Genomic DNA, 14,536 nt, shown 5'->3' on the forward strand with positions numbered 1-14,536 from the left:
TCAATAATTTTACGATAAACGTACTACAATAAAATGCCTTTTACTAACCCGTTAGATGCGCAACTAATATAACATTAGCCATCTGTCTACATCTCTACATAGATCTAGCTAAAGCACCAGTTTCACAGATTCACAGCAGCCATTTCAGCTAACTGAAATCCAACTATCACTATTGTAGGTTTTCGGCGAGGTCAGTTTGAAACGAGGTTTCGATGGGTAGTTATCAAAATAAAGTTAACCTATTTTCCACGCTGTTAGATTGTTTTTCAATTTGGGAAAAGACCGATACTGTGAAATGTGAATGATATTCACTGTTTTATTTTGTTAGGTTAGAACAGAAACATGGGTCTCTATGCCATAAGTTTTCTTTCTGTCATTAACGAAGCGTTACTTAGATATCTAGATAGTGGCACTACAATATCGATGGATGGAGGATACTAAACATTCGATAATTCGATTTCGTGATCGATTCACTACATCCCTAGGTACAAAATAGTAGGTTTATGGGGAATCAACATCAACCGCAAAATAATATACACTCGCGAGCAAAAGTATGGAATCACTTACATGAAGTTGTTTCCACGCGATCTTGTGTACTAACGAATTTGTAAGTAACAAAAAAAGGGGCACCATTTTAAAGATCAAACTTTTAAATTTAAATTGATACCAAATTCATTTAAATCACACCAGTATTTAAAAAGATATCGCGGTTGATGTGAAGAAGTAAGGAACAAGACATGTATCAACTGTTTGATACGTCGCGAGTTGCGGCCTATTTACCCCTTATAAAAGCACGTGTTTTCGGATTTTTGCTTTCACACGTTGATCCATACACATCTCCGCTTCTTTTGACACTTTACCTGGGAATCTACACCTTCAGAAGCAGCGCAAATCGTTGCAATATTGCAAGAAGGGCTCAACCAGCGGGCTGTCGCACGTCAGTTCCACATAAGCCAGTCCTGGGTTTCGAAAGTTTTAAGACGCTTTCGGGAGACTGGTGGCTTTATCCCGAGACCAAGTTCTGAACAGCGCCGGTGCACATCGCAGATGAAATACCGTTTTTTCATGTCAACCTCTCTATGAAATCGTCATTTGACTGGTATCGAAGTCCAGCAAGAGCTCAAACATGTTCGTAGGATAGCTGTTAGCAAGTGGACAGTTCGTCTAAGATATAAGCAATAGAATTTGACTCCAAATAGGCCTGCCACAAGCTCGAAACTGATGGCAGGTCACCGATAAGCACGCTTTCAATTTGCTCGTACACATCTCGATGGGAAGTCGAGCAAGCCAACCCCATAAGCCACAAATCGCCCCAGCACTGCACAAATCGCTCCCCAGGCCGCCTATAGAGCCGACCTCTTCGACTGCTGCACTGCAAACACAGTCTGCATTCATTGGAGAACAAAACTCGCCTCCATTACTCGCCTTCCCAGCAAAATGTGTGCGAACAAATTAAAGGCGTGTTTGTCGGTGACCTGCCGTCAGTTTCAAGCCTGTGGCAGGCCTTTTTCGAGTCAAATTCTATTGCTTATACCTTAAACAAACTGTTCACTTGCTAAACAGCTATCCTACGAACATTTTTGAGCTCTTGCTGGACTTCGATATCAGTCAAATGACGATTTCATAGAGAGGTTGACATGAAAAAACGGTCATCCCTCTGCGATGTGCACCGGCGCTGTTCAGAACTTGGTCTCGGGATAAAGCCACCAGTCCCCGTAAGCGTCTTTAAACTTTCGAAACCCAGGACTGGCTTATGTGGAGCTGACGTGCGACAGCCCGCTGGTTGAGCTCTTCTTGCAATATTGCAACGATTTGTGCTGCTTCTGAAGGTGTAGAATCCCAGGTAAAGTGTCAAAAGAAGCGGAGATGTGTATGAATCAACGTGTGAAAGCAAAAATCCGAAAACACGTGCTTTTATAAGGGGTAAATAGGCCGCAACTCGCGACGTATCAAACAGTTGATACATGTCTTTTTCCTTACTTCTTCACATCAACCGCGATATATTTTTAAATACTGGTGTGATTTAAATGAATTGGGTATCAATTTAAAGTTAAGTTTGATCTTTAAAATGGTGCCACTTTTTTTGTTACTAACAAATTCGTTAGTACACAAGATCGCGTGGAAACAACTTCATGTAAGTGATTCCATACTTTTGCTCGCGAGTGTATTTTCTAAAAGCACAGTTACTTATTGTTGTTCACTCTGCCCCCGTTATTTGAGGAATATAAATGTTATTTCAAACTCCAACTTCCAGTTCGCGCGGAAACGTATCTGAGACGCGTGCTTCCGTGGGGTCACGAGGAAATGGAGGCTGTCTCCCAGAGTATTGACAGCCATTTTAGTCGTTGCTTTTGGTGCCATCAGTTTTATTGAAATTTTTGATGTTCCGCTGGCTATTTTTATACTGGTTTACCTATTACCTATACATATAATATGAATATTTTTGTATGATGACAACATTTGTATAAACTCCAGATTGTGTATTTTTGTACTTGGCTAGTATTATGACAAATGTTGTATGAAAATCATCGGTACCAGTAAGGTCAAATTCATAATTTTGGTATTTCCCATAAATGACATGGTAGCTACGAATAGAAAAACATTGAAGATTTTATTTAAGGGGAAAACCTCTTTCGTTGGCTAGCAGTGTACTCTAATTTCCAGTGCATCAAAACTGGCTCGATTGCGTATCTCGGTGTCAATCGCGATTCCGGGAGCTTGCACGTTTCAGAAATTGTGTTTCGTGCACTCATTTTCCTATGTGACATTCAATCGTTAAATAACAATGTTTGTACGTACACCTCAATAAGCATGTAGGAACTTAACGGAAATGAACTCCTTGAAAATACGCTTCAGTTTTATCTATCTATAGCATAAAATTATACCTACCTAATATAGAACATAAACCTACTTATACTTATTTTTCGCAAAATAAAACGCAAATTGAAGTCAGGTGGGAAGAGCTTAGTTAGATTATTGTTATATTTGGGACAAAAATATAATTTCGCTCTCATTTGTTTTCTGCTCTTTAAAGGTTAAGAATAATCTCCTCCAGCATATTTTCTGCGTTGGTGTTTTATCCCTAAAGTACTTTCTACAACAGAATGTGTAGTTATAAAACGATATTTATTATATTAATAGAAGTAAGCTTGCACATTTGACATTCTTTGTTAAGTTTATCTTTGCTAACTTTAAAATGGCAGCAGTCAACGTTGTTACTCTCCATTATAAACGCAAAGTTTTCCAGTTTTTCCCTCGCCTGTACACAAACAAGTATATTTATCTTGGCGATTAAATCTTAGTCTATAAAAGGCTAAGTTGGGATCCTTCGCAGCCCGCCTTGCATTGTTTACGCACTAGTGTCAGTCAGACGAGATCAAAGATTAAAGCTATCCCTTTTTGTATTGATGGATCGATCGCCATAAAGCACATAAACCTAAGTATTTTTAGCCTCGAAGCGAATATCGAACAAAGACCGCTTATTCCAACAAATTGGGTGTGAAATTTCTCCCCGGAAAATAGGTTGTGTTACAAGTGAAAGCTTTCAATAGAGCCCATTGAATTATTGTTAGCTCGCCTCTGTTGAATCAGTAGTTGCAGGAATCCATTTAATTTCAGCCTATGTGAGCTTAAACTGTGGAGAACACGGTAATAGAAGAGGCTCTTTTATACGTCCCCTATTATGCAGACGGCTAGAAGTAGTTGCATGAACACGTTTAGCTTGTTACATGAAAATTACTTTCGTTCTTACGTTCTTATACAAACTACTTTTTTATCTTAGAACATGTGATTAAAGGAGATTTTTTTTTTCAAAGCAAAATCAATCTACAAAGCCTGCTTAACACTTAGGAGAAAGAATATAAGTAATTTCGGGAAATTAAGTGGCAAAACAGATTGATTCAAAGGTTGAAATACTTACGATTTTCCGTATGCGCTAAAACTACATACCTACCTTCTGACTTCGGGCGAGGTAGGCAGGCTCCTGGACTTCCTGCTTTTGCTATGGTGCCTGGGGTGGCCATGCCCCGAGTTAGTGTTCCCCATTTTGTGTCACTTATTTCCTCTCAAACAACACATATTGCAACTGGATCCAGTTTTAAAACACAGCACATTGTAAAAGGCTATTTTCCACGTCCACTATCAACAAAGCGCTCACTACTATTGTCACAAAACGGTGGCGAGCGAAGTATTGTGGAATACCCGCAACTGTCATTTTTTATCTCCATTGTATACTACCTACCTAAAACTTTTAAAATTAAGTTAGTCAATTCACTTCCGTACTCATATAATATTGTCCAATCCAACATTGCCAATAACCAAAAGTCAAAGTCTCACATTAAAACCGACCAATTGGAAGCCAAAACTTTGTCTAAATGAATTTGACAGTAGTCTTTGCAGAGCAGGCTTTGTTTGGGTTCGACCATCGAAATTTTTGCGGCATTCCCACATTATGCACTTTCCGGTCACTGCGGTTTCGAGTCTGAGTCAAACACCTAATTTGGGTACAGCTTTGACAGAACAAGCAGTTCACAAATCCACAATGCCGTAATTATGCTTCACCTTGCGGTTTGCAGTGATGTATAGTTTTACAGAAACTGTTTTTGTAGGTACTCTGTTTGCATACAACTTTAGCAGACACATGCTTTAGTTCTTTACTTATACAATGGAATATACTACAATATACTACAATGGAAACCCTGTCCTTTCTAAACCTAATTTTGAAGTTGTTTAGCTGTTCTCGCGGGGCTACATTCAGGTTATGCAGTATACTTTGGTGACTGAGGCCTGCGACGGCGATCCGTGCGGATGCCAACGTTCGGGCAGCATTCCTAAGGTCAAGCGAGCCTGCAGAGTCCGAGCATTCTACGGAACTTCGATTATATCTCGAAAATCGATTCGAATTTGAGCATTTTCGAGGTGCTCGAGCTTTAAACGATAGTTTTATAGTAAGATTTCATTCTTCGTTCTTAACGGGAAGACATGCCAACAAGATATTTAGGTATTTGAATGACACAGTTTTTTGCGCAGAGATGAATCATATTTAGTCAGTTGCTCATCTGTGTTTCCCGTTCGAAAGTATGAATGGAATTTCTTGACAACAGATATAAATCAGTGATTTATCCCAAAGATTTTTTATTTCCAGGCCAAAACAACGCGAAATATAAGCCCTCACAAGTTGTATCTCTGTCGCGTGATTTTACGCTTAATAGCACCTCGACAGTCATCAATTGACTTAATTTCAGGATAGAGGGGAGAAGACGATTAACTATAGGTAATTGTCTTCGAAGAACGAAGGACAATGGACAAAAAGTCTATAATTAGAGTAAGTTCAAGGTTCATTAACCTGGTTTGAGCTAAGCTTTTATTCATAAACCTTTGTTTGAAATTAACATTTACTTGGGCATTTCATTAGCCGGTCAAGATAACATCTGAAATTACGTCAACGTTTTAGCAAATGTTCAAATTAACTTTCAAGTATGAAACTGCTTGCTTTGCCAAGTTTTATGAAAATCGTTAATCGATGGTACCTACCCTTACAAAATTTCAGGGTAGGTAGATACGTTTTAGTTGATTTCATTATTACAGCTTTGTAAGGTTACTATTTTATAGGTACCTGCATGAGTTCTCTGTCAAATGCAAACAAGGTTATCCCATGTTATTCAAAGATAAAGATATTATACCAATTATTACCAACCATTATTATGCTAACAATTTGAAACTGATGAGGTCAGTAGACTGTTAACTGAATTACCCTTCAAATAGTCCATTGTGTTGCTGTTCGGCAGTCAGCATCTTTTGTCGCAGTTATCATAGCACGATTGGGGCTGCGCAATGGCGCGTGCCGTATTGACGCGAGTCGATGGACGCTATGGCTTTGTATTCAGTGATCATGATAATAAGTTAATTGATTGATTAAATTGATCGATATAGGTAAGTAACAAGTTATGTGTCGAACTACTAGCGGGAGTATTTAATGTGGGTGGGTAACACAAACTACAAAATCTTTTTAATGCGCTACTAAATAATAATTAAAGCAAAATTACTGATATCTTTCAAAGATTTTATTTCAAGACTATTATCTGTTATTACGTTACGAAGTTAAATTGTTCGAAACTTGATAATAGGAGTTTTAGCGTATAAGCCTATTATACAAACGTTGAAGCTTTTTAAACTTAACAACGTTAAGCCTGTTCTAACGAGTTGGTTATAAAAACCTCCAGAGAGAAATTTAATATGCCCATAAATGTTCCTGACACACGTGCCCTGTTAATTGTGCCTTATTCTCCATTGTTTATTGTTTACTCTTTCTTTTTTGTAAACACGTTTTGTTACTAAATTATAGTTATGTCGATTGTTACGGCCCTTTTACGATGTCTCGTAATCGTAACCCATACAAGTCATTTTTGTTTGTCACTTATATGCCGTATCCATCATAAAATGAGCGTATCAATTACTTTAATCTCAATAAACAGGGTAAATGGACATTAAGGGAAATACCATTATGTTTGTAGTTGAAAACTTTATTGATTCCTATTAATGTTATGGTATCAATAACATGAATTCCGATAAAGGACCATAAAAACTATTATTGTCTGAACTGACTAATGCGATTAATGCTATTAAAACCATCATTTTTCTTTTATTAGAAAATTGATGGATTGATCTGAGATCAAAGCCGAAGCAAAGGAGAGAAAAAGTAATTTTATATCACACACATAGTAAGAAGGTATTTTGATACCATTGATGTAGACCTCAAAAAGAAAACTTGGTAAACACATGTTGAACTCGAGTTAGCAAAGCCGTGGCAAGCAGATGAAATTGGCGAAGAGCCAGGAACAGCTTTAATCATTAATGCTCTAACACTATTGCAAACTGCACTCGCTAAGCTAATTTTACTGGTAACGGACCCACAAAAGTTTCTCTTGTAAAGTTCACTCACTTTTTTGTTAATAAGCGTTGACATGGATAAAGAAGTATGCTAGAATGACAATTAAGAGTGCATCTAAAATTATATTTGACACAAAAGTAGTGGTAGGTGCAAGCAAGAATCATCATAACAAAACCCTTTGTATGGGACACTAGATAAGAACCAGCATCAGAGAAGACTACAAGATTGCAACAGCGTTGAAGCGTCGCTTCATCGGTTTTCTACAGGCTACACTTCGGAGAATGTGCGAAAGAATTACACAAGCTAATTCCACCAGCCTCCTTCCATCACTGGGGAACCAGGCGCAAGTTAGCGTATATTGTTGACATTCCACCAGCTCGCACGCAGCGTTTCGACGACTTTTTTTATTGCGAACAGCTAGGGACTGGAATTCGCTGCCTGCTGCTGTCTTTCTCGAAGACTATAATCCGGGCCTTTTCAAGTGAATAGGCACTTACAGAGCAGATATGTATACCGTCCTAGACTACATCCCACCTAACACCAGGTGCGATGATGGTCAAATACCTGCCTTATTATGCATAAAAAAATATTGAGCAGATTTCCTCAGAAGACTTTTTATATACCCCTCCTCCTTACGCATTAACTTTAAATATTAACTAACGAAAAAAGTCAACTCTTTAATGCAGAAATGACTTTGCTTTCAGCAATCCTTCAAATCGTATAATAAAACAATTTACTGACAGTGAACACACGGGAGCGCAAGAATAAACATCTCAACAGATATGTGGAGGCATAAACGAGTGGGTAAATAATTCATGAGTCGCACGTAAACCCGGCTTTTGTAGGCATTATACTACTAACATAATGACAATGGGTAGTGTTGGGTTATTTGATATTGTTTATGTTAGTTTTAATTTATTTTTATTTCTAGCATTATTTTTCCCTCGAATGGGACGTAAATTGAATTCGATGTGAGAAACATTGATACTACTCGACGAGGGTTTTCCGAAACCGTAGTGTACTACGGTGAAGCTTTAATTGGTTTTTACCAAAGAAGATGGACTACAGTAATCCATCTTCAAGGAAGGACAAGTCATTCACAGGACTGTAACTTATCGTAGTCGCTACTACTGAACCGTTATTACTGGACCCAAAAAAGCATTATTCAGCCAATCTTTAGATAGGTTTTTAAATTACTAAGATAAAGAAAATTGTAAAGATAATGTTACAGGCAAACTACTGTCACTAAAGGGATCGATTTCAAGCGGTTCAAATATTAGAACCGAACACATCACTACAATCGAATCCGCTAAGATCGCAGGCGTGAGATGTCAAAAGTCATCCGTGAGGGATAAATCTAGATTTGCGTGATTCAGTGCCGCTTACTGGATTTAATTTTTTAAGCTCCCTTTTGTGCTTGAAACGCTAAGCCTGCATTGTGTATTCAATGGTGAAGGATGATTTCGATTAAATACAGTCATAGTCAGCCGTCTCTTAGAGTCATCCCTTTGTTGACGCTTAGCGTAATAATATTCGTATTCGTTTTTGAAATAAGTTAGGACCATTCGAAGTTATATTCGGAAATATAATGAGTAAACTAAAATAACGCTCTCAACAGAAATTGATAAGTTAATACGACAACAAAGAAAAACAGTCGTAAGTTCCAATAAAACTCACCGGTGAAGTGTTACGTATAAAATGTTCAAGAAGGGTGGGTAGACCGTTATAGCCAACCTTTCCAACCTTGACCTTTGACATGCATGGACCCTGTAGGCTTACTCAGGGTGTACAAAGAATCTACGGGGAATTTTTCTTAGAAATCTTTTTAGGAGATAAAAGGAATTCTTTAGTGTGTAAGAATTTTCCGCTTCATCTGATGTTGACCCGCGTAGGTAATTTGCTTTTAATTAAAGACATCTTTTTGAGCTTGTTTCCTTTGATAATCTTTTTTGGAGTTTATGTGTGTTCGGGCCGTTTTCAAAACCTTACGTTTTGGCTCTTTAAAAAGTGTAACATAAATTGCAATAGGTAATCTACCCGAGGTTAATTCACATAGATCAAAATAATAATAATGATTTTCAAATCAAAATACTAGCTGTGCAAATCCACGACTCGCTGTTTCCTAATAAAAGAACTGTACAAAATGAACCGTGTAGCAACAGGCTCGAGTCTTGGGCCTCGATTTTCTCTTGTTAGTGAAATGTTTCATCCACTAGTGGTTTAACTTGCTCTCGTCTCGACGTAATTCCGAGAAATTCAGGCAATAAACATGTCAAGTGTAAAGCAAGCTGTGTTCCAGAGACGATTTAACCCTTCTGCCGCCAGCAGTTTGATTTGAATCGCAGATTTCACAATTAGTGATTTTGAGCTGTGTTATGGCGCCTACCTGAATTGATAAGGGAAATTCAATGAGTTATGATCGTTACTTTAAAGTTAATTAAGTTTTCTGAAATTAATTCTCGCAATTTATGCGTAATAATATTTTTCATTAAAATTGAGGATTATGGAGACGATAAACGTTTCTAAGTAAAATGTACAAAGTTGAAACGTATATTTTCACTATAATAAATATGATTTCAGATTTGTGAATTGTAATAAAGTTTACAAAATAGTTTTTAAAAACTTTCAGTAATTTACCTACTCATAAGAATGACCAAAGTAATAAATAATAACGTATTAAGTAAGTAACTAAGAAAAATCTCAACACCAATCGATTTCCTGATTTATTACGATGCCTAAATTACAGGTATCGTTATGTATGGTACAAACAACGCCAGTTATTTTCAAATAAAATACATAAACATCCGTGGCTGTGATTCGTCGATTCCTAAAAGACTGTACACATAAAAGCAAATTAATTAAGCCCGCACAAAGGCCAGCTATAAACAGGGTGTTTGCGAGGGAGGTGTGAGGCTGGGGGCATCACTGTTTGGTGTTCAAACCACGAAATACAGCGGTTTCACATAAAATGTCATCGAGTACGTGTTTTTGCATAATTATGCGAATTTCGTGTATCGTGGAAGTTGGGGTTATAGGTTGTGAGATGCCATAGTTTATGCGAGCTTACGAGTATGTGTTAAATGTTTATTCCATTCGCTTGTAAAAATATTTAAACTTACAAAACGTGTAATTAGGTATATCATAAAGAGCTTCAACCAATACAAATGCCAGCTTTCATTAAAGCTTTAAGTGCGAGTTACGAATAAAATGCTCAATATACAAACAATAAGTCATAGTCTCATAACGAATAGCAAATAAAAATATAACCGAAATTACTTTAATCCTAAAACATTGGCCAGTTTTTTTTAATCAATTTGATGTCAGAAAGTGGCTAATATTCCGCTGACGTTGCAAAATTATGCCGGTTACGCGGCAAAATATGCTTTTAATATCAGAGCCATTATAACAATAATAACCGCATTGTAAGAGTTCCCAACTGCAAAAATCTCAGCCTCTTCAAAAATGACAGATGAATGACGATGTTTTTGGGAATAAACGTATTTTACTTTATTTACGAGTACCTATTTGATTCAATTGTTTAGTATGATAAATCAATATTTTTCGATAAAATTATGCCGAAAAATTAACAGTTTCTTTACTTTGTGTATTTCCTTTGATTTATTTATATATAGAAACCAACAGCGATACAATGAAAATAAAATTTTGTCCTAGTAAGCCTTTGTTTTAGCTAAAAGAATTTTCCATCTCAAAAACTGAACTCCGACAAACGTTACTTCGATATTACGTTACTCCGACACTACTGAATATCGACACGACTTTACTTCGACACTACACTACTTAGACAAAGGCGAATATCCTTTGTCGGAGTAGTGTAGTGTCGAAGTAAAGTCATGTCGATATTCAGAAATGTCGGAGTAACGTAATGTCGAAGTAAAGTTTGTCGGAGTTTACTTAGGTAGCCGATGTAATATTTTGAAATTTATTTTTTACATTTACGGAATAAGCCTTGCTCTACCTGTTTAAATATTCACATATAGCATTTGTGTAATATATTTGAAACGTGCACCTTTCGCTATATGTATTCATTAGGGCCGACACGAGCACGGAACTGCGGACTCACGACGTTAAGCCAGATTTATCACAACCACCCCTCCAAAAGTTTTTTCATTGTCATCTCTACGAAGGAAATCTTGCCAAACTTCGACGGTTTTCACTTCATCCTGAAATTGAGCGTTTTCAGTAAATAGAATAAAATTAAAACTTTTAGTTCGGGTTAATTACGGTATCTGTATAGGCCCAGGTTTACGCTTAATAATTTTTTGAAGTTGACAATTTTGTAAACGAGTATCATTTTGATTCTTTTAGTTAGAAAACATATTGGGGACTTTTACAATAACAATTGTCTATTTAATTAAGTAAAACTATTAACAATGGAGGGTTATAGTGTATCTTTAAACTCATTCAATTTTAATGTATAATTTATGGGGTGATAAATCTCAATTAAGTAACAGATATTTCCTCACGCATCGGAAGCAATAATTTAAAAGCTTGCATCGTTATCAGGACTGATAAGACCGCTTTGGGCGACTGATACCTGATATCTATAACCAACAGTAGACTTATACAAAGTAGGTGAAATTGTTTGTTGGTAAATAAATATTATTATTGGGGGCAGTCACATCTTGTTGGTTTGTATAATGTGAGTTCGAATAACCTTGAGTCAGCTGAGCTTTCTAAAAGACTTCTAATCGCGTAACGTATTCTTCTTTTTACAGTCAAAAACTTTTATTCAAACTTACATCCCTACAAACTAAAATATAAAACAGTTTACTAGCAATATTGTGACTATTTTTCACTTTATGTCTCAAATTGAAAGGGGGCTAACTATAAGACTATGTATTTTAATCATGAAATTTTAATTGCTGAACCGAGTTTGAATTCACATTTCCTTAATAAATTAATATTATAACTGTTAAAGTTGCATGTTAGAAGTGTTCATAGACTATAAATCATAACGGTAACTTTAATTATTAATTACAACAAATAAGTATGTAATAAAATACTAATAATACTATTAAAGTCAAACATAATGCCGGAGTCGTTTTACAATTTAGACCCTTATTTACAAATGCTCTTTGTGTTACGGCAGTGCAGCAGTGCGAGTCCTAAATCATTTAGTTAATTATTATGATTTGTAATTAAAAATGCAAGCTTTTTAACACAGTACCCACTAACTATAACAAACTACCGACATCCGTAAGCGTCGATCGTTGAGTAGAGTATTATTGATTATTTCGTGTGAACTATTGTTGTGCTCGCCAGACGGGGCACAGAATCTTTAGGGGAGGCCCCCAGCCTTCCCCCGGGAACGAGCGAAACAAACAAACACACCGCAGTTTAGTTTACGTAATTTTTTTATCGCATTAAAACGACATAAAATTTAAGTAGTAACTTTGGTAAAAAACGATAAGAAATGACACATGTTGAAACATTAAACTCGATTGTGGTGTTTTAAGAATGCCTTTAACTTAACGGTTATGTAACTTGAACATTGTTTAGACATCAAAACTTCCTTTTTCTCATTCATCACATAAATTATCTAGTCCCAAACTAAGAGCTTAGTTACTATACTATACTTAACTACAAACTACTTAGGTACGGGTATGTAAAAGAATCAAAACAACTAAAGACAGATCGAGACATGATGCTAGGGTCCAGACTCCAGACGCTTTAAATCAACAAGAAACCTCTTGATTTTTTCAGGACATGGACACACTGCCAAGTTTTATTGTTCTAACAAGAACAGATGCAAGGCGTTTTAGCTTCGCGCCCGCAGCGAATGGCGTGTACACAGTAATTAGCAGAACTCTGAACAATAGGGGCAGAACAGCTTTGCTGACTTCACTGCAACGCGCATTAAATGCAAATGCCACCAAAATATTTGGATAATTTAAAGTTTTAAGATAACGTAATACCAGGGTAACGACAGCCACAAGGGAAAAGTTGGTAAAATTAGCATTAGGTAGATATGTGTGTACGCCATAAAGTTTGTATGGAAAGCTCTTGGGTTAAATTGAAAGATAATTAAAGTTTTTTTATAAACGAAATATTATGAAACTCTTTTGTTTTTATGATCGACGTAGATAGAGACTATGAGTTTCGAGAAGCAATTTAAATTAGAGGTATAAGTAAAAAAAGTTATTAATACTTATTACTGAAAAAGCTCACAAAGTAAAAAAAAATGAGAAAAAATTCATGAATTCACGGTAATGTAGAGTTATATTATATAATGAGAATTCAGGAAAAATAGGTTTGTGATACCACTTTTGACGCCGACTGTACATGTCGTAGAAAAAATAACCAAACATTCAAAAGCTCGTTTTACGCTTATGCAATTTAAAGTTGCAAACTGCACTCGTTAATAGAGTTAAATGCATTCCGAAAACAAAGAGCAAAGTTCATTTCACCGTAACTGCGCCTATCGCAATTTCGCTGTACAAAGGAGTTTATATTGAAATTTATTTCAGTGTTGCCCTGCAAAAGAGATGTTACGGTTATCCGTAAACGTAACCGAAAACATAGAGTATACTTACTAAAACCCTACATCCTCAGAATAATATAGGCAAATATTTTGAGGTCAGATGGTGTTAGGAGGTTGTATTGGTTTATTGATTCAAACAATTATTTTTCAAACCAAAAGCTCGATACAAAGCCAACTCGACTCGTATTTAGGTTTTTGAATGTTGTTGTTTTGTTTTAATATTTCTCTCTATTCAGAAAAATAACAAGCTTATTTATATCCGTTGTCTGGTATTCCTCGGTGCTTTGTTTACTTTGAGACTATATGGCGCCGTGTTTTACACGGTCTATCTCAAGGACATAGTGTGATGACGTTGCTTTTTATTCATAAATTCTTGTCTTGTCTACTTTATTACGAAATGATCGTCATTAAAATAATATCCCACAGACAAAGCTCAAATTATCCGTATGCGCATTACCAACCCTACCACTGCAGTTCGTTGCATCGAGTTGGCGCCCACATACATCCTGCCGCGAACTGGTTTGCTCTTACACAGGCAACTCTACATACAGCCTAACACTTTAGAAATCAGAAATTCCAATCAAACGCTGTTATGCTGAATACATTACCTTACCACTGACTGTAAAAGTGTAATTTTATTTTGAGCCACGATCGTAAATACTCGTAATACAACATTAAAGTCAGTGGCTCTAAAATATCGAACATGGTTATCTACTTAGAGAGTTATGAAGTTATGAAGCAAAAATATTTTTATTTGAGTTTTTATTTAGAAATTTTTAAAATTAATTATTTTCTGTCTACACATTACAATAATTTAACTTCACAGCAGTAAAATCATACAAATAAGGGCGAGAAACGTTGAATTTTAACTGTACACGGTTTTCGGCAATACAACATTTTTCTAGTGATGTGCGTAAACCAATTTTTGATTGCAAATAATTTCCGAATTACTTACAGTTTAGTCTCTGATACTTATAGATTTTTACAGTATCAAAACAGTCCTCAAATCTATCGACAAGCAATATTCACTTGTATATTTATATGATTAACTCTAAACAATCGTACCTATTTAACGAATAAAGTAATCTAAGATACGTCACGGTTATCACTCACAGCAACATTCTAATTCATTGTTCGCCAAGGCT

At 36.2% G+C, this 14,536-nt stretch overlaps 1 protein-coding gene across 13 annotated transcripts in view; it reads right to left on the bottom strand.

The window, feature by feature from the left end:
- The window catches only part of sick (sickie), a 161,563-nt gene that overhangs the window by 78,674 nt on the left and 68,353 nt on the right, over positions 1-14,536 (bottom strand). Inside the window, exon 1 of one of the 13 annotated variants that reach the window (XM_028318171.1) lies at positions 3,953-4,216. The exons of the other annotated variants lie outside the window; for them this stretch is intronic. Coding sequence (XP_028173972.1) covers positions 3,953-4,044 — 92 coding nt within the window. The 5' untranslated portion in view covers positions 4,045-4,216. Of the gene's footprint in view, positions 1-3,952; positions 4,217-14,536 lie in introns of those variants that run through there. 13 annotated transcript variants of the gene reach the window in all.

The sequence above is a fragment of the Ostrinia furnacalis genome, unplaced genomic scaffold, assembly GCF_004193835.3.
Source record: "Ostrinia furnacalis isolate ACB-3 unplaced genomic scaffold, ASM419383v2 OfSCF6691, whole genome shotgun sequence".
Classification (NCBI taxonomy): Eukaryota; Metazoa; Arthropoda; class Insecta; order Lepidoptera; family Crambidae; genus Ostrinia; species Ostrinia furnacalis.